Source organism: Poecilia mexicana, unplaced genomic scaffold (assembly GCF_051168715.1).
Source record: "Poecilia mexicana isolate PSO_F unplaced genomic scaffold, ASM5116871v1 scaffold_14, whole genome shotgun sequence".
NCBI lineage: Eukaryota > Metazoa > Chordata > Actinopteri > Cyprinodontiformes > Poeciliidae > Poecilia > Poecilia mexicana.
In genome coordinates, this window is record NW_028263383.1 from 17,777,491 (window position 1) to 17,799,337 (window position 21,847).

The 21,847-nt window shown below is 41.6% G+C and overlaps 1 protein-coding gene across 1 annotated transcript in view; it reads left to right on the top strand.

Moving 5' to 3' along the window:
• The window catches only part of auts2a (activator of transcription and developmental regulator AUTS2 a), a 334,197-nt gene that overhangs the window by 197,092 nt on the left and 115,258 nt on the right, over positions 1 to 21,847 (top strand). The window contains exon 4 of the mRNA XM_088012298.1: positions 10,820 to 10,849. Coding sequence (XP_087868424.1) covers positions 10,820 to 10,849 — 30 coding nt within the window. The remainder of the gene's footprint in view (positions 1 to 10,819; positions 10,850 to 21,847) is intronic.

Genomic DNA, 21,847 nt, shown 5'->3' on the forward strand with positions numbered 1-21,847 from the left:
ATAAGGGAGGCTTTAGTCCTCGACGCAGCCGTCACAGGTTCGATTCCCGACCTGTTGACCTTTGCCGAAAGTCTTCTCCCTCTTATTACCCTACTTTTCTGTTATAGCACTTTCAAATAAAGGCCACTAGAGCCAAAAAAAACCCCTAAAAAACAAAAAGGGGATAGATCTGTTATCGTCCACATTTCGCTCTTGTGATTCTTGCATAGGTCTTAAATTAGAATGTTTTTATTTTTTTCATATTTACTCAGTTACCATCCTAAGTCATAAAAGGAGAAGAACAAGACAATATTTTAACATTATTTTTGGGGGAAACTAAGACTTGTTCTCCCCAAGGAAGTGAAGGTTTTACAAATTACTGAGTGTAGGGTAACTCAGTCCAGGTCTGACAGATCTCTGTTGTGCTTTTTTTGCTTTCGTCTCTGTCTAAAGTGGTTTCAAGTGTCAAAAAGCATTGAAAATGCAATCTGTTGTTTTTCACTTGTTGAATGAAGATTTCACATGGGGTATGAAAGAATTTATGTTCAGTGAAGGTTTGCCTTGAAAAGTATTTCAGATTTTGAGCTAGTTAATTTGAGTCCACATTTCTTTAAAAAACATAGTAAAACATAAGCTACAAATCAAATGCTAACATTAGACTCGTTAGCCAGAGATGGTTATCCTTGGTGCTGATTGGCAGTACCACCAAGAGAGCAGAGATAAATGTCATATTGTCCTATTCATTTAATCCACATGAGTCCAATTCTAATGAAGCCGTCTTTGACCCAAAAGTATTTTTTTCATCCCAGCTTTAAAAACTATTTGAAATTCTTGCTTCTTTTGGCTGAGGTCTCTTAGAAATGTCTTATAGATTACATACATTATTGAAGACACATTAAACAGTTATAAAAACAATTGTATTTTGGAAGAATTTAGGATCAGAGGAAGAAAGCCAAAATGATCTTGAAAACATTCAGAGTTGATTTAGCCCCCTTTCTGTCGTTAACTGGGAAATTTGAGTGTTTAAGACTATAGAAACCAGAGGCCACAGACCATGAGTGCATTATTCAACAGAAGGCTTTGTTTCTTGCTTCTTTTCTCCAAAGTTTGTATTTAAGTTAAATATGTTCCAGATAAAGATTTACATTTGAAGGGAAATTATGGCCAGATGTTGGCCTGCTTAGTGGTCTTAGCAAGTTGCATTCAGGCAGAAGTCTGCTTCGACCCAATGAAGCATTTTGGCTTGTAGAGAAACATTAACCATGCGGGACTCTGTCAGTGTGTGACCGTATGAACCTCTGAAACACTCAATGTGTGTTTGGTATTTCTTTCAAGATCTTCACTTTCCTACCACATTTTTGACATAAAACAGTTGCTGTGGAAACTAGACGTTTAGTGTCAGCCCCGCAAAACCTTCCTTACTTTAATGCTTCCTTGGTGTCATGTTGAATTTGCTTCCACTCCCTGAACGTATAGACATCAGTAACCATTTATGGCACATTTATTTCCACCTTTGCTGAAGACATGCAGCAAAAAACCAGCTGGTAATCATCTGTTAACTCTGAAACCCCAATGTTTTTCCATTCGGTGAACACACTCTTCACTCTACTAGGCCACGCAGACCACGATTTGGTACTTAAGTTGTTACTGAGTGAAGAAGACATTTTGCAAAACTGCAACAGAAACACTTTTTTTCGTGTCACACAAGTTAAAAGACGCCGGCGTCTCCTCTGACGGATGACGAGCGCTAGCGCCATGATTGACCTATAAATATGTATTCATCTCATGCAAGTGTTTTCATACATCATAGCAGTGATTTTTAATGACTTGTGATGTGAACAAGCTTATTCACATGTGATCTTAATTTCATTTCTTATTTATTGTGAGCACTGAAATTGCAAGATTGTGTTTTTTCGTCATTAGCAGAACGTAAACAAAGATTTGTGCTAATTTGTAATGGAGACGCAGCTATTGTTATTAGCACCTCTTTGGTAGACATCTGGATGCTCACAGCCCCACTTTCATTGGACCACATGCTGAATGTGAAAATTGTTAATAATAATTAATCTGAATACATTTAAGTGACATAATTTTGTGCTAAGTTCTTGTTTTTGGGGGGTAAATCCAATCCAGTGTACCTTAAACTCACCTGTCTTCTCCTTCCCAGCTCTTATTTGTTGTTCCTAAATTCACACGGGTGGGGCTGACAGACTGAGATGTGCGGGTGTGAAAGAGGGAGTGAGTTAGGAGAGGGAGAGATGGATGGATGGATGTGGGAGGTGTGAGTGGGGGGAATTGGGGAAACATGCATGGCACAAATCTCCATTTTGCCATCCTGGCCTCTCTCTCTCCCTCTATTCCCCATGAATAATGTGGCAGACCTCTTCACCCAGCGGTAGGCCAGGCACGGCGCCATATCAAGCCATGCTGGAGGAAGAGGCTTCCAACTTGGCAGGTCTGGGCTCGGATGCATCCTAGGCCCCCGCAAACCGTCCCCGCACTCATCCCCAACCTGCAGCGAGGAGCGCTGGGCTCCAAGATGGCAATCAAGGCTTGATTTGCCAACACATTTCCAATGATTAAAATGTAATTAGCACAAGCGAGCGCCTCCTCCCCAGCTAATTTCCACGCACGCTGTGACAGGCAGGCGGTCGGCGGCGCCCAAGCCCCAGCAGCAGATGGATGGAAGAAGCACTGGGAGGAGGAAGAAGAGGAGGAGGAGGAAAGACGGGGGAGAAACATTTTGCCATGCGACTGTTTGCATCATAAAACCATCAGGACGCTCAGCTATATCAGGAAGGAGGGAATGAGGGGGCTCTTCACGACAGCACATCAAATTGGCGCCGTCAGAGCTGACCCCGGCAGCGGCTGCCATCCTTCATGCTGTCTGTCCCACTCTTCAGGCACGGAGGCAGATTGGTGTCTATATCGGCGCCAGCCCCAGCAGCCATCCTGCAGGACAACCTGGCTCAGGTTGATAGACACAAACCACACTCTGTGGACTGGTGGCGCCTTAACGAAGCCACCCATCAGCCGTAATTAATTCTAAGGCTGCGGTGAGCCAGCAACAATAACCCAGGGCTGATGTCATTTAATGCAACCGCTGCACATTCACCTCCTAAACAGGCAGTATCATGTTAAAATCGACTTTTTGTAGATTTACATCATGCTATAATGTTGTTCTCTCATCAAAGACATTCCTGCCTTGATTCTTTCATGCATGTTTGAGAAATCCTTCTATCTGCCGTGGCAGCCGTTAAGCTGTGCAACACGCCAGGTTGGACCGAGCACCGCCTTCCAGGCAGATGCAGTTTCCAAGCTCCCCCTGGCTCCCCTGCTCTGCTCCTTCCGACTAGCCAGCAGCAATTAGCAAACATCTGGTGGATCTGTGCATCTGCTGAGCTTTTTATATGAGTTACTTTTTGGTGCAACAGTGATAACAAAACGTTGGTAAAAGGTTGATAGAGGAGCGATGTTGTGATGACTGCCTGAAGGTAGAGGTTTTAAAGAGACAGAGGCGCAATTTCAATGAGTTAAATTACGACGTCAAATTTTCTTTTTGACATATAGCATTTCTATAACAACTGATGGTCTCCATTTGCCTGAAAAACACATTATGCTGCCCCTTTAAAGGAATAATCCATTACAGACTTCTGATAAGGACGCAAACAACAGATAGAGAATTACGAGTCCCGCTCTTTTGACCTTAAAAATTGCCGCTGTCACATCATGTTTTTCCCCCCCTAAATTGCTAAACATCTGTTAGCATTTGTGAAGCGGTAGATTTCCAAAGGCTTATATTGGCCAAGAGAGCATGGCATGCTTTGCCTTGCACGCATGCCTGTGTGATGTGGTTACCTCTTTAGTACAAACATTTTTCTGCGGGTAACTATGCCAGACTTTGGCGAGCTCCGTCGCTCACTGCGGCTGCGCTGCTTAGGATTCATCCCGTGGCTCCTTGGGTTCCCCCCTCCCCTTCCACCTCCCAACCCGCTCGTTTCCCCTCTACTGGGCCAGTATTACACTCAGCTGGAGAGGATTTAGTGCAAGAATAATTTACTCCTACTTTCAGACCAATATAAACAAAAGGCTCTCTGCTTGGACAGAATGTAGGGAAATTTGTAAGAGCCCTCAGCCAAAAGAGAGGCCTGAGTGAAAGCAGAGGAGCAATCAGAAGTGTTCCGGATGCGAGCCAACATCAACAGCTCTTAGAGCTGAAGCTAATGTTTGACATTCCTGTGTTACTTAAACTAAACACTTGGGTTTTAGTTGTACGGTATAATGGTGGTGCTGTGCAAATAGCGCCGGGCCTGGATAGAGTATCATTTTTCCTTGTCGGCTGTCTCCCGGGACCGGCGTGTTCCTTACTGTACATCACTGCTGCTTTGACGAGTCCCCGGTCACAGAGAAGCAAGGATTCCCCTCAAACGTTTTAAAATTTGTGATATTGCAAGCGCAAATTTCAACGCGTGTCATTGTGGCCTCATGCAATAGACCATCACAAAGTACTGCATAATTGTGAAGTGGAAGGAAAATGATACATGGTGTTCAGCAGTAATCCACTGTCTATACGCACAAGTCCATTTAGCGTCATGGGCAACACAACCAACCATCCACACACTCATACCTAAAGCCAATTTAGAGAGACCAACTAAAATAATGATTCTGGACTGCTGGAGGAAACCGGAGTACCCAGCATGCATAGGGACAACCTGCAAACTCTACGCTACCAGCTACACCACTATGCAGTACTTCAGTTGCACTTTGATGCCTCTAAATAAAATTTTTGGGTGCACCGATTGCAGATTGCGAGCCGATCACTGCCGTTTAAAAAGCCTGACCTGCCGATTCCAATTTCGGTCAATACTGTTTTTGTTTCAACTGGAAAGACACTAATATAGCTTCAAAGTTATTACTAAGTTAGCAAAAGTGGGACGACTGTTGTTAGCACGTAGATGTGACCTGGGCGCTGGGTCTGCCGGCCGGGCTCTTCTCACAGGAAAACGGCACAGAGGCTGATTTTGACGCTTGAGATCAATTTCTCAGATCTCCCAAAATGAAGGCAGAACGATAGTCTTCAAACGCCACATAATAATAAAGTCTACCTGAATGTAATTAAGTTTTCTAAGCTGCTCTGTGAAAGCCCAGCATGACGAAGGCCTAGCAGCACATCACAAAGGGGTCAATAGAGGTCAATATCAATGTCATTGTCAATGTCAAATTTATTTGTTTACCACAATTAAAACCGCAACAGTCGACCAAAGAGTTTCACAAGTTACACCAGCCAACACATTAAACAAAGATTAAAACAATATAAAATAAAACACAGACATGACCAGGTAACAAAAAAACAAGTTGCGTAAAAGAGGCATTTAAACCTAACATTTAACAAACCCACAAAACTACAGGGAGAATTCCAGGGATTTATGCAGCAGTAATTTTACCGAAAGGTGATTCTACAAGGTGTTGAATCTGGGCTGAATATATCTATGTGCCTCATCATTAAGATATTGATTTGATGGAGGAAAAAAAAGGAAAAACGTATAATTTATTTTCTACTTCATAAATGGCTGCTCTATCGCATAAAAACCCAGTGAAACGCGTACAAGTTTTTAGTTGTGAAATGAAAACATATAAAAGTGCTATAATCCTCCAGTTCTTTTATCTATTTTTTTTTTTTTTTTTTTTTGCCATTTTGATGATATTTTAAATCTTGAGCTCAACAGGATTATAGATCTGTTCAGGTAATATCCAATTACCAGAACTCTAAAACTGATATTTAAAACCTTCAAATGCTACCCTTACCCTCAAAAAACTGGTTAGCATCAAATATTAATCACAAACTACAGTAATCTTTTAAAGCATATCCAACTTCTAAGTTACTTTTGCGTGTTACGCCAAGAACTTCAGCTAGTTTTTAATCTGTGTCTGGTGAAAGAATTGCTAAGAAGTAAAAAAAAATCCCACATATGCAGAGCTTCTGCTCCCGCCTGCCTAAGGCTACGTTTTGCATGGGGGATCGCATTAGTTCACTCTGATCACTTATCAGTGAGTGACAGCTCTGACTCGCTTAGGCGCCCGAAATGTGTTTTTATCTTTTTAGAGGTATTATTATTTGTTGCTTTCCGCCCTCCGCTTGAGCGGTGAGTTCAAGGCGGCTTTGCTGTGCGCGGTGAAAGGACGATCGAATTGCCTGCCCTCGCCTGTCAGGTCTGATCTCAGGATTTTTTACTTTCCTCGTTATAAAGGTATTTCCATTTTATTAAGTTTTTCTTTTCTTTTTTTTTCTTTTTGCCACCCTTTGTCGCTCTGGGAAATTTGCATACCTCTATTCGCAGGGAAGAAAGTAATGACAGCAATTTCTTTTTTTTTCGTCTTTTCTCTCCCCCCACTAGCCGTGTGAGTGCTTCGTTTAGTGGCACCTGCGAAAAGCGACAGGCGCGGGGATGAGAAGTGAAAGAGAGCAGTTGATTAAATCATCATCAAGTCGCAGCACAGAAAGTCAATTCTGCTCGCCGTCTACAATGATATCCTTTTATCTTAAAGTAATGAGCTATGGCACTTTTGCATCGGGTAATACGATGAGTTCCATTAGCATGTTCCATTTGCTTCACAAGCAAGGGCAAGTCATTCCAGCCGGCTTCTATCTTGGCAATCAAAGCAATTGGCTGCACAGCGAGAGAGCAGAGAAAGGAAGGAGGGAAAAAAGAAAAAAAAAACATGATAGAAAAACAGAAGACATGTTTTTGTGGATCACAACGCAGTGGAAGAAACTAAAATGATGTCCATTATTTAAACCCTTTTGCTCGCCGTGTGTTTTCACCGTGTGTGTGTTGTACGGGGGAAAAAGAAGGAGCTAATGAGCGCGTTCTCACACTACTGATGTCGCATACAGGAGGATCTGATGGGAACGAATCTTGACTGCTGCTGCATTAGTTAGCCCTGCATGGGAGGCGATATAAGAGACACACCTATTTGTTGCCAAGCACCGAATCCAACAGTGGAAGTTTGTTCCAGATTTGTGGCGCATAGAAGCTGAAAGCTGCTTCCCCATGTTTGGTTCTGGTTCTGGAGATGCAGACTAGAACCAGAAGACCTGAGTGGTGTGGAAGGTTGATACATTCAGTGGTTTATTAACTAAAATTAGTACTTTAAAGTAAGTTCTCTGAGCTACAGAGAGCCAGGCAGGCCTGTGAAGGCACTGTTGCAGTAATCAAAGCGACTAAGTACGTAGATGAGTTTCTCTAGATCTTCTAGTGCAAGAAATGTTTTACAAGTGGTAGAAGGTCAGCCTTTTTTTAAGGTTTTGTTTGGTCTAGCGGCCTTTATTTGAAAGTAGTTTGACAGGAAAGAGGGTAATGAGGGAGGGGGAAGACATCTGGCAAATGTCGCCAGGCCGGGAATCGAACCTGCCACCACCATCACAAGGACTAAGGCCTCAGTACGTGGGTTGTGCTTTGCCCCTGCGCCACCACAGCACCCCAAAGGCTGGCTTTTTAACTGTCTTTATGTGACTCTGAATGTTCAGGTCAGAGTCCATCACTACACCCAGATTCTGGGCCTGATCACTAGTTTCTAGATGTAACAACTGAAGCTGCCCGCTGACTCTAGATCGTTCCTCAAAAGGCAACATCTACAGTCTTTCTTATCTTGACTTTTGGGGGTGTGGCCGATCGGCTCCAAAGAAAGTAACTGGCGCTCCTGGACTGACTGTTTTGCTATATCAAGTTTAAGCTGCCTAGTAGCATTTGCTTTCCAATGTTTCAGATAAGCTCTCCCACTGTAAACTGTAGGTGAATCTTCTCAACTTGATACATGACTTAGAATAATAAAGCAGTGAGCAGGTGCATGGAGGTTAAAACTGTGACAGCTAAAGCCTGAGAAAAGACTTTGTTTAAAGCAGGCAGGGCAGAAGGATTGTTCTGAGGTATTTTGCCTATGGAGCAGCCATAGTTAAAAAACAACAACTTTCATTTGGGTTTTTTTCAGCTGCGATAACGATGTGCAAAGATAGAGTGAAGTGTGATGTGTGAAGATGTAAACTAGAGAGAAAATTTGAGAAAAGTGTTAAACATGGTGAGATATTTGTACTGTGCTGGTGGAGGGAAACAACACACATATTTCTTTAAGTTGTTCATAAACATTTGAGGTGTAGGAAAATCCTACACCTTATCCTAGGTGTAGGATAATGTGATGAGACACAAAGGATGGTGGGTTTTTTTTGGCAATAATCGAGCAAGAACTGCAACATGGAAATAAGAATTTCTACTGTCATACTGTGGGAGTCATTGATTTCATAGCAGCAACTACACTGTCCAAATGTGCAGACATGTAGCTCAACTAGCAAAGACGTCGTGTCAGAAATTGCCAGAGTTTCAGTCCAGCTTCACCCACTCTTCTTTTAATGTTTGCCAGTCTTCACTAAAACAAAAAAACAAACTAGAATGCTTAGGCCCAGAAAAGTACTTTTAAACTGTAAGTGAGTTATGGACTTTGATTTAAGCACTTTGTGCTGATAATGTGCTATATAAATAAAATTACTCTAATTTCATTAATCAAAATTTAATCAAAACCACATATTAACAAAATAAGCAATATCCAATATTGCTTATTTTATAAGCAACATTGAATATAAGCAATATTCCAAAACCATTTTTGTTGCTATGGCTCCTTCTCTGCGTTGTATGATTTGTTGTTATGAGACGGCCGGCAGCAGAGAGATGCTCAGATTAAAAAATAACACTAAAGGATGAAATTACAAGTCTCTAATGATGAAGAAATTTGTGGTGATGGGCGGTATTGCTTGTTTACACGTAAGAAATATTTTTTCCAACTAATTGAAAAACTGAATTAAGTTAATAGCCTTCAAGGTTATTAGTGGGTTCTATTATGAGCTTCATTATATAATGTTACTGTCTCATCAAAAACTTACCTGGAATGTTTTGATTTTTTCATGCATGTTTGAGAAATCCTATAATCTCCCATGGCAACCATTCAGCTGTTGTTGGGTGGAATAGCCGCCGCCTTTGAGGCGCAGCTCCTCCTCAAAGCTACAGTTTCCTAGTTTCCAACTCACAGAGCAGCCCTCTCCCACTCTGCTCCTTCAGACTAGCCAACAGCAATTAGCAAACACTTGGTGGAACTGTGCATCTGCTGAGCTCATCGTGCAAACTACTTTTTAGTGAAGTGCTGGTGAAAATGTTGTTAAAGGGTTAATAGAGGATGTTGTGATGACTTCAGAAAGAGCAGGACTTTTTAAAGAGACAGAGACCCAATTCCAAGGTGTTAAATTACGAAGTCAAATTTCATTTGATAGATTTAGCATTTTTCTAACAACTGAAGTCATTGTGCTACTATGTCTGTGGAAAATACATAATCTTGCCCCTTTAATGCTAACTGATGTTTATTTTTCAACAGGAAAACATTTCAAGGTCATTTTTATCTAAATTTCTGCTGACTTGTCTGCTACTCACTACAGCGATTAGCACAGTGGAAATATTTCTATGCTCTCGATTACATTTTTTTTTTTTTCTTGGATCTTTATTAGAAACAGCTGAGCGCGTTCAGAACATCTGAGCATGTTATATGAAGCATCAAGTTTTGTGCTCGTTGTCGGTATCGGGTCGGAATCTCTCGGATCGTGACAACCCCGCTAACGCGTAATGATGATCTGCACTTAGCTGTCATTATCCACATTTATTCCGTCAGCTCTGACAGGCCGCGGGGGCTGCAGGTCCTCTGCGTGCCTCCTTAAAAAAAAAAAAAAAAAACGCGGGGTGGGGAGAATGCTGCGGGTGATGGCGAAAGAGCGAGACAGAAATGGAGCAGGAGAGCGTCTGTGGAGTGTTTGCCCAGTGCGTTTATTGCCTCTGCATAATTTATGAGCTGCTGGAGCTGACCATCATGGCAGTGTGCCGCGGGCGGCCCCTGGGGCCGTGTGGGACAGGCCTGTAAATTGGATGCAATGCTCCTGCTGAGCTCGCAGGGCTCCCCACCCCACCACCACCACCTCCCGCTTATTTTCTTCTTCTTCTTCTTCTTCACCATCCAGCCTGAGAAACAGATCAGCCTCAGAGCCAGCCAGCTACCTTTGAGTTAAAGGAGATAAAGGGGGAAAAAATAACAGGCAGGGCCTTCTGTTGCTCACTCCCTAGGCTGTCAATCATCTCTCCCTCCTTCTTCCTTCCTTCCTTCACTCCTGCTTTAATCGCCACCCAACAATCCCCCCACCCCTCTCTATCCCCACCAGTTCACTCCTACCCACACACTCTGCCAGGCCCCCTACCCACAATCCCTCCACCCCCAGTGCCTTCTTCATTACCGACTCCAGTGCTTCTGTGCGCCTCAGCCATATGCACAGCGTTGAGGGCCGCCAGTCACCCAGCATCGCGCTAATTAGTTGATAAAGAATTAAGTGGACCTTGAAATTGAAATTGGAACGAAAAAATGAAATCCAGCAACCTTTTTTTTTTTTTCCTTCTCCTTCCCTCCGTCGCAAAGTTCCTTCCTCCTCTTTGTCGTCGTGCCGTTCCCGGCCTCGAGCAGCGACTCTCGCCGTGGAAGCGGGATTGGACTCGTCTGAATCTCGCAGTTCGCGGGGTTCGGCGTTAACGAAGCTGCAGCCGCTCACGGCGAACGAGCTCCTCTCGCGTGTTCTAATGAACTGGTCCGATAATGTTTGTTTACTGTGGCTGTGAATGTGCAATAAGTCGCTTTTGAATTAAAGTCTGGCACTCATTTTATGAGCAGGTTTTATATAAGCAGAGCCTGAAAGCATTTCTCCTAATTTCTTCTTTGTCTTTTTTTTTCTTTTTCTCTTTTTCTTTTTTTTTTTTTGCAGTGTGACACAGAGAGTGACCAGGAAGACAAGGTAAGCCTGCTATTCTCTTCATACACCAGTGACTGCGCTGCAGGCGTCAAGATACTCAGCAATATTCAAAATGAGACCATCTTTAAGGCTGAGGATTTCTTGTAATTAGAATTAAACGTCAACTTAATAAGTACTAGAAGGCCTTAATTACTTATACATTAATTATGAATGACTTAATGAGGATCAAAATCTAAATCTATCTGGGTTTTAGGGTTTGGGGGATGTTTAAAATGAGACTGTTGTAACTCTCTTGAGTGGTGATTTTTGCTCAAATCAAAACCATCACTGAGGTATTTTTAGTCTGAGATCCAGTTCTCGTATCTTTACTCCGTACCTTGTTTATCACTTTTTAATTAAATGGAAATCATTGTGTATTTTCATTCATGTAAGGTTAAAGCTTCTCTCACACAGTGTTGTTTTTATCAGTGAAGACTTCAAGTTTGTGAAACATCAAATCTGCTGCTATGAGTCATTTATGACAGTTAGCTCACATTTTGTGCATTTTGTTTCTTATTTAATGGAAAAACTGCAACTGGGAAATTGTGTTTTTTCGACATTAGCGTAAATATGGACAAAGATTTGCACATATTTACAATAGAAACACTGCTAGTGTCCCCATGATTTGTTCTTTCCTTAAGACTGTCTGTTCATGGTCTACTAATTGTTAGCTTAGAGTTGCATAAGCAGTGAATTTGTATTACTTTTTACAAACTCAGTGCAGCTGATGTAGTCATGGTTTGTAAGCATCTGATTAATTGAGTTAAGTGGAAGCATGCCTGTGGATATTTTGTAAGGCGACACTTTGACCTCCACAGTCTAATTCATCTATATGGGTAGAATTTCCAGACGCACCAGATGCCATTAGCTGTTCAAACAACTATATGCGAGTATAAACAACATCGGAATGTTTTGGATTCAAGAAGGAGACGAGTTCTGTGTGTTTCAGAGATGTGTTTTTCTGTGAAATGTGCAAATCAACACCTGAACAAAGCAAAAGACCTTGTGAAGAAGAGTGCTAAAATTGGTAAGAAAGTCTCATTGTCTACGGTGAAATGAGTCCTGTACTGACATGAAAAAATACAGTTTGTAAATGCACTTAGAAAATGTTTTGTTTTTCTGCATGAATGGCAGATGCTTTGACAAAATCTAAACTTTATTTTTGACAATAATTTAAAAAAAAACAACAACTATTGTTACGTTTGGAGGCAAACAGGATGTAAGCCTGAAAACACCAGTTACACTGTGAGGTAAAGGGGTGGACGCATTATGTTGTGGGCCTGTTTTGCTGCTGGAGGAACTGATGTTCATCACAAAATTAGTGGCATCAGAAGGAAATAACATTATGTGGAAATCTGCCAGATTGAAACTTGATCGCAAAAAGATCTTCCAAATGGACAGTGACCTCTAGGGATTAGTTACAAAGTTACTTGAGGTCAAATATATCAATGACTTTTTAGTGACCATCACAACACTGTGACCTCAGCCCCCATGGAAAACTACTGGGCATAGCTGAAACAGGAGTGTATGATGATGGTGGCCCACAAACTGGGTAGTTACAGCAGTTCTGTCTGTGAGGAATGAGCCAAAAATCCAGCAAACTATTGCAAGAAGCATATTGATGGTACACCCAAAACACCAAAGTCACTGCTCAGGCTACTCACACTAGCTGCATTTCCATTAACCACAAATTGTCGAAATTGAAATTACAATAATAAATTCTCTTAATGGAAACAGGCTAATTTAAACTAAAGAAAAAATAGATAAATACGTTTTGGCGCTAGGGTGAGGTGATTCTTCAGCCGTATCGAGATAGATGTACTTTCCAAAACTGCAAAGAAAACCTTTTTCACATCACACGAGTCACATGATCAACACCCGAATGTTGCTACTGGTGGAAACAACAAAGAAGACGACAGGAAGTAGTAGTAGGATGATGGTTAGTTTTTGTTTCTTCAGACAATGTGCAGCTGGCTCCACCAAAGGTGTCACTGCATCGCACAGTTCATTGAAAGTTGCGTGTCATTCGAATGTGTTGAGTTCTCTGCTTTTCTGTAAAATTGCAGACTACAATTTCCCCAAAACGCTGCATACGTATCTGCTCTTAAGTGTAAGGGGTTTGTCTCTTCAGCGCAATGGCTGATAGATGATGAGCACTGGTGCCATGGCTGAATTATGAATATGACTCATAAGAGTGTTTGCGTCCATCGCTGGAATGATTTTTAACGATTTATGAACAAACATATTGCTGTGCGATTTTAATTTCATTTCTTATTCAATAGAAACACCACAATTGTGAAATTGTTTTACTTTTTAACACTAGCAGAATATAGATAACGATCTGCGCTCATTTGCAGTGGAGACGCAGCTAATGAGCAACCCAAACAGTTTCTTTTTAAAGCTATCTCCACCGGGTTGCTATCCATGATATTTAATTTGAAATTAACTGACTGACTCATTGGAGTAAGACGCCGTGCCGCTCCTAAAATAGCTCAGGGTGAACATCTCGTTATTTTCATTCAGAATTTAAAAATGAAAAATATTCAGACTCTCTCCGGTTGTTTTAAGCTGTAGGATTTTACCACCACTTTATTCCACCCGTACCTAGCATGCGCCGCTTGTCTGGACCGAGCAAGGCGAATAAACACAGTAATGAATTCCCTGAATTTTTATTGCCGTTTTGGTATTCACAAGATCCCGGTAATGGTAAACATTAATAAAAGCTTGATCCAAATGTTTTGTAAGGTTTTGAGTGCACCCTAAAGATTCTAAAAGCAGCTTTATCATCCACTAACTTCTAACTAGAGCTCTGGATGCTCTCTAATGATTTAGTAATGCCATTTGCTTGTTGTGTTTAGACTGTGCGGCAAATTGAGTCATTACTCAGTGTTGTCGATTTAAATTGCTCCTGTCTCGGTGGCAATTCCTTTTTGTTTCAGGAAGAGAGCGAGAAAGAGAGAGAGAGCGTGGTAAGCTGTAATCCCCACAGTGACTGTATTAATTCACCCTGGCTCACGTTACGCGCCTGATGAACAGCCCCGACTACACCTTCCTGTCATTGATTAATTGTGTATTAAAGTAACAGAGGAGTGAATTAGTAAATAGGAGACCCCAACGACTAGGGTTGACTCACGTGGTCTTGGGGGGTAATTGGAGCTCCCTCTCAACACTTTTACCCCCTCCTGAGTCCCCGGCACCTCTTGCCCCCTATCTGCTCCTGCCAGCCACCTAGAACATTTGCATTCTGTGGGCGACGCGAAACCACGCCGGAGAAACACACAGGAGAGCCGAGTCATTTTTTAATGGGTCAAATGTATTCAGATGAGAACAAACGTGGCTTATTTAGTTTCCCTTCAAAAGCAGGAAATGGAAAAAGCGTCCCCGGGAGAAATCTCGTCCTGCCTGGTGTAAGAAGGCCTCTCTCCCCGTGTCGGAGGGAGCTGCCAGGCTCCGATAAGAGACAGCTATTCAAATCTCAGACGATCACGCCTGTGTGTGTGTGTGTGTGTGCGTGTGTGTGTCTGAACGAACTGGAAACAGCCAGAGCATTTGCTCATTATAAAGTGACCCGTAGGATGGGGCCCCCTTTCCAACGTGACATGTTAATAGCATTCTGGGAGACAGGTGGGTGGAAGGCTCAGTGCAGCTACTCGTCACACACCACCGGCGTTATTAGCTCTTTGTGCATTATCATTAGCATTTCCGTTTTAGGGGTTTCCAACCAGTGGTTTTGCATAGGGAAGAACAGTCTATAATGGAGACCCACGTATCTGTTTTAATGCTCTTAGAGGAAACATGACAAAATAATTCTGTGTTTCAACATCGCATAGATTGGGTTTCTGAGTCCTTGGCCACTATCGTGAAGCGAAAACCCTCATTTCCTTCTGGAAGGTGCACTTCAGTCTCTGCAGTCTGCAATTACAGAATAATTTAAAGGCTGTAATAGAATGTATAGCTCACACACTCTTGGTTGGATAACGCACTAAAACGTGCTCAAAAAGATGTCGCATTCATGCTTAAGGTAGGGATGCACTGATCCACATTTTTCCCTACCGATACCTGAAGTTTAGTATCGAACGATACCGATCCGATACAGAAAAAAGGCACTGAATTGACTGATAGCGTGTCTATTTTTAAACACAGACATAAATGTACTGAACTACAAATGTATGTGATAACTCTGCACCATTACCCCACACTTAAATACACCAATAGCTTCAAAGGCTTGGTCAGACAGGTGGAGATAATACAACTTTAATTTGTTAATTCAGTGCAAACAACCAATAAATAAATTGAAACTGACAAATGCAATAATTTGTCTATCTTGGTCAAACATGTAAAAAATAATCTGCAACAAACCTTCTTGCAAATGGTTCAGTAAATGCAGTTAGGGATTCTAAATATAATGTAAAATAAATAATAAAGCATGATGTCACTCAAAGCACATAGTATAGAATTCGACTGAATAGATCTGCCCTTTGGATTGAGCAAACTGTCATCGATACCCACGCTTAATTTTTTTTCATATCAGGATAGATACCGATATTAATATCGCTATCTATCCTATTAATTAAATGCACCATTAAGATCGGTTCTGGCTCATCCAGTCCCGTCTTTTAGTACACCTGTTGACTAGAGCTGCTGCAATAATCCACTGTAATCAACAACTGTGACAGTGCACAGCTTCATCGTCAACTCATTATAACTGATCGTTTTTTTATAGCTGATTGTGCAAAGCAGAACTGTACAAATGCATGTACGTACGACGGAGCTGAGTGTTGATTTTGGAGCGGTAAAACACACTGTGGTTAATTTATAACCACAGTTCCCATCATTAATATGTATTGGAAGAGTTTCAGAGAACTGCTCTGTTCATGTGATTAAGATCAGAGCTTCTCAAACTGTGGCACAAGTACTAGTAGTGGTCCTTGGTGCTGTTTCTCTGCATCAACCATTTGTTCTGTTAAGTAATTACTTTATTCATCAGCCAAAAAAAGTCTGTCTTCACTGTGAGATTATAGATTGTTGGGCCAAATCCAAACTTCTTATACAGAGGGTAAGATTAGTATTGAAGACAATTTTCCATAGTAAACATATTTAAAGGTGCTGCTGACATGAAATTTTCACCAGGTGCTGGTAGCATAGAAACCAGAAATTAAGTTGTGTTATAACTTTCTCAATATGTTTCTTGTATGAAGGATTATTGGGGGAATTGTAGATAGAAAAACTCCCCCAGTAAATTCCACCAAAAAAACAACAACCCTCAAACGCTTAGGAAGAGAGATTTTAGGCAGTTTTTGATTTTTCCGAATTCGTGTATTCTGGTTTTTCTGGCATATTTAGATAAACAGAATAAGCTCCTGATAATTATGCACACCTTGGTATAAAGTGGTCCTTAGGCCACACCCTCCCTCATTACACAGATAGACATCACCTGTTATGATTAAACCTATTAAATATTCAAGTTTATCCACTTTGGAGTTTGGAAATTTGCCCAAATGATGATAAAATGCTAATTTATCCACTAATTGTTCACACAGTTTAGAGGAACTGTTGTAATTTATCTGCACTTGAGCTCTTTCATTTTAAAATACATGCACTGGATTATAAATTGTTTTAACAGTGGTCAATTTCCCCACCTTTGTAATATCATCAAGAGCTCTCAGACCCTCTTTGTCTGGACTTGCTAGTGCTGAAGTGACTTTTTCCCTCTCTCATAAGTGGCGCCTCGAAAATGTCAGTCAGACGCTTTGGTCTGAACCAGCACCAAGTAGCCGATCCGCCGACTCGCTCTTCCTCGTCTCGGTTTTATTTCTCCGCACGATATTAAACCGCACCTTCCGTAAGCACTATTTACCTTCTGTATCAGCAGTCACTAGCTAGCTGTAAATTGTGTTTTGGAAACGTTTTGCATCTCGTTAACGGCTGCGCGCGCAGGGGGCGCCGTAATTTGCCGCGCTCTGCCCTCGTTGAAAGCGAGGTGCTCTCAGAGCAGGCGCGAGGAATCTGTTTGTCCTTGACATAAAATAAAGATCTGAACTGGTAATATATTTGCTGTTTCTCTTCCTTTATTGTTTTGCTGTGTTTGCCCTCAGGCAATTACACCAGACGAGTTGTGTTTCTCAATCACTCAGTAGCACTGTACATAAAACCGTTTTATCTCCTCCTCCCACCTCCACTCCACCCTCCCACCCCCCCAAAAAAACCCTCCCTCTTTTCACCGCAGTGGGAAGGATGAGTAATAAAAAGGAGAGAGCAACTTGTCAGCGTTAAAAGATTATGTGTTTTGCCCCCCTCCAAAGGAAGAGAGTAGTGTTTACAGGCTTGAGTGGGTGCTCGCTAGGCCGAGGCTGAGGCTGATTGCACTAGAGTACCCTGTCAGCCAGTGATTTGTCATGTACTTTATCATCCTTGTCACTCTGCAGAGCGTTGTCATAGGTAACGTTCCCGCCTGCCCGCCCCCCTCCCACTCCTCTCTTTGTGCTTTGTACCCAGTCAGTGCAGGAAATTTGTATTTACTTTGGGGGAGTGTAATTTGTTCCTCATGGATAATATGACCCTTAGCGGAGCCGGATCACGGGTTAGTTGAAGTGATATTTTCCGGTAATGGTAGTCGTACATCATGGCTGTCAGGCCGGGTTAGGAGGCGAGCACATTACAGCTCCATTTTAGCACTGCAGGCATCTGGGATTATTTTCCATAACCAAGTATGACATGACCGCTCTGCGGAGTGCATTAAATTTTTACTAGCTTTTTTCTTCCTCTCCTCCCTCCCCCCGCCAACTTATGTGTGTGGGGGGGGTTTCTGCTCCCCCGCCCCCTCCAGTCTAGGTCTAGGGGCTGCCATGTTGATGGATGCCCCCGGAGTCCCAGTAGTCCTGGCCAAGGTTAGCGGGTGTCACAGACCTACACTGCTCCTCTCCATCCAATAACCAGCAAATCCCCGCTCCCTCTGAGGCGCACGCCGCCGAGTCCGAGCCCCGGCTCACGTCTACACCCACATACAAAGAAGTAATTCAAAGACAAATAGGAAACGGGAATGTTCCTTTGTAATATTCCACTTTAAAGGGGCAGTATTATGAGTTTTACAGGCACATGGTGCTATTTTATAGCACAATCAGGTAACTATGCTACCTTGAGTTGTTATAAAAATGCTGTATACTGTCAAAGCCCAAACGGTTTGACGCTAGTCATACACTTTAAAAGACTGTTATCCATCATAACTATTACCAAACTGTATGTAAACTTTTGAATTTGAGAAGATTTGCAAAAAAAAAAAAAAAGTTCTCGGCAAGTTTTCTTGCATTTGGCAAATAGAAATAATTTTGGTAATTCTAATTTATCTAAAACAAGAGAGTTTTGGACAAATTTAACTTAAGGCAGTGAGGAAAAAAATGTGTTTGCATCTTTTTATTCAGTTTATGTAAATATCAACTGCAACCAGATATGTCTTAAAATAAATTTGACTTTGTATTTTAACTCCTTGGAATTGGACCTCTGTCTCTTTAAGAAACACCTGCTCTTTTTGAAGCTCCGCCTTCAGGGAGTCATCACAACATCACTCCTCTATTAACCCTTCAATGAGATGTATGCTCGTAGAAGCTCGTATAATGATTCACAGTTCCACCAGGTGTTTGCTAATTGCCACTAGCTAGTCTGAAGGAGCTGATGGGGGAGTTGAGAGGGAGGGGCGGTGTGTGAGGCAGAAGCTTGGAAACTGCGACTCCTGGGAGGAGCTGCACTTTGAAGGCAGCACTTAGTCCTACCACGTGTTTTGCACAGCTGAATGGTTGCCATGAGAAACTATCTCATGATATAAAGCTTAAAAAGTTGTTTTACATACCACCGCCCAATTCCGCGTGTCAAGAGAAGAAAAATGCACCTTAAGATTTCTTTTCCGCGTTACGTTTTCAAGAGAGCGTTCGACTAAAAGAGATAGATGGGCTTTGAGGAAATGTCTACATCTTCATGAATAAAACTGTGTTCATGTTGAAGGGTTTGTGTTGCATCCCTTAGTTTGTAATTCTCCTGTTCTTTCCTCGTCCGTCCTGATCGCCTCTCCTCTCCTGCATTTTGATTCCCCGTCTCCTTGGCAGCAAGGTCAGCAGTGTAAATGCCACCTCTTGCCATTGACAAATGGCCACCCTCCTGTCTGATAATCACTAAGGTCTCAGAGGTGGGCGAGCAGGCGGAGCTCATTAGGGCGCCACAGATGAGAAATTAATGTGGAGATTCCGGGCCTGGCAGAGATCCACATGCACAGGCCTCGGTGGGGGAGGCAGGTGAGCAGGGGGGGAGGGTGGATGGATGGACCCCTGTCTGATGGATGAGCGGGTCAGCTGGCAGTGGCACTCCCTAGACAGTCCCACACATACGCCGATGTACGCCAACCTTGTCCGCCGATTAGAATCTCTCCTCCTTCACATCAGCGCAGCGCTGACATTGTTCCAGGTCAAGAGTGAGGGTTGGAGCGGAAGTATTTCACCCCTGGAGTGACACGCCCATAATTAAATGGAGCAAAGTCTACGCCACCGGTTCCCAGAGGTGGGGTCAGGACCTCGCCGGTGGTGGCAAATGCACAAATGAGGGCGTAAGGCTTGCTTCACGAATCAAGTACAAAGAATAAATGAAATTTGTAAAAGTATGAAAATATATATATATATATATATATATATATATATATATATATATATATATATATATATATATATATGTCTATACATTATACCACATTATAGCATGTGATTAATCTAAAAAGTTTAATTCGTCAATATTACATAATGCAGATTGATCGCATTGCCATGAACAAAATACCTTCTTTTAATCTGAATATGAAAACCTGGAAAACAAACATTTTTATGTGTTTGCACATTTATAAACTCCCCATGTGTATGCTTTTGGAAACATTTCAAGCTTACAAAGTTGCACATAGTGATTAATCGTGATTAAGTTCCTCAGTATTTAGTAAGATTGAACTTATTTGATTAGGACAAATAATCAAATAATTAATTACCATGATCAGTTGCTATTAATCGTGGTAATTAATCAGCATTAATACAATTTATGGCAGTGTAAATATGTAGGAATTGGAACTATAGCTACATTTCACCCTTTCATCCTAGTTTGCTGGAATTCTGACCCATTCATCTTGATGTAGGTGCTGGAACTTAGTGAGGTTTGTATGGTTCCTCACTCATCCACGTCTTTTCAGACTTTCTCTCTAAGACTGAAATCAGGACTTTAACTTTTTTCTCCTTATACCACTTTGGAATCCCTTTGGCTGTATTCTTCAGGTCATTGCCCATTTGGAAGACCAATATGAACCCCAGCTTTAACTTCCTGGCTGATGTCAGGACATCATGTTCATTTCTCGTAATGGCATGTATTTTCTGTAGTGCACCAGTTCATCCTACCAAAACAGCCCCCACAATATGATGAGAAATAGAGAAAAACAGATCCCTGTTTTTCCTCTAAATGTACGGTTGGCCATTATTGCCTAACAGTTCCACCTTAGTTTCATCAGACCACAGGGCATGTCTGCTGTCTGATTTAAATTATGCTAAGTGTAGGGCATAGAACAATTACCTTAATAATTTCCCATAATTTTTTCTCATAACTTATGTAGGTGTTAAAATAAATTATACTGATCTTAAAAAATATCACACAAAGTCTTATACTGAACCTTCTAAAACCTTTAATCTATTTCAATATCTCTCAAACTCAGATATAAAAACAGATCAACAGTTAATCTTGTATAATATTTGTTTTACTACTCATTATTCCAGTCTTTGAATTTAGTACATCTGAAAAGTAAAATGATGCTGTAACATTTGACTGATGACCAGTCACCACTGACATTGAACACAACACTCTAATATCAATTAGTTCAATTAGTTGGGCTGTCTGCTCCGGTAGCCAACTCAGTTTGTAGCATACCAACAAAACAGCAATACTTTAATAAACATGATAAAAAATGTTTTGTGACCTTTAACCTCCTGCAACACCATCAATAAAAATACTTTAATCAGGAACAGAGAAAGTTTTATAGCATTATTAGGCAGATAGCTAGGTTTTTGAAAGTTTAGCGTACCTTGAAACCACTGACCGACCAATGCCTAACCCAGTACTTCGTACATTACTGCCATAAGTGTCACGTCGCAAAACCTGATCAGTTCTGTTCCTGCTAATGTACCGCTACTATACCCATTTATTTATGTAAAATCTTTTATAAAAAATAGGTGCAAATACAGCAGCAGCTGGAAGCGAGCCGAGCAAATGTTTCCGCATCTATAAAAAGCATCACCATTGCCTTTTAGATTGCCTCCCGATTCTTTGTGATAGCTTACAGAATAGCTGTTGGTGGTGAAACACAACGTTGTCGGGGGTACGGCTTTTACCTTGAGACGTGATATTATACAGGCCCTAATGCGTTACACTTGCCTCTGGAGTGCTCTACCTCCCCATTCATTTATGGCCAACAATAAAATGTAATAATGCACATGTTTGAATAGGACAAGGGTGCCAAGTCCTTGAAATTGAATGGATGGGGGAAAAAACAGTCACAGCAGTGAATCATGCTTCTAAGGCAGTGATTCAATTCCCAGAGCAAGCTGAGAACAGAGGGAATGGAAAATAATTCCATCAGCAACAAAAGCCATACATATGCTCTTTGACGGATATGTGGAAAGGAGCGAAAAAAAGCTTTTCTTTCTATTTTTCTGACTTGGACCTGAACGTCTAAAGAAAATGTTTCCATGCGCATTACATCAAATCATGTATAAAACTGTCACTAAACAGAAGCCTCACATAAAGTCAAGCATTTATTTTAAGTGGCTTAAGGTGTAACTAGACATTTAGGTAGCAATAATGCAGTTAGTAAAACACCAAGTATTTTACATCAAAGTGTAATACTTTTTTCCAGCTGCTGTTAGCTTATGACATTGAGACGCTTGTTTTGAAGTGAGAAGTAGTTCTTCTGTCAGGTTGTTTGGTAGACAGAGT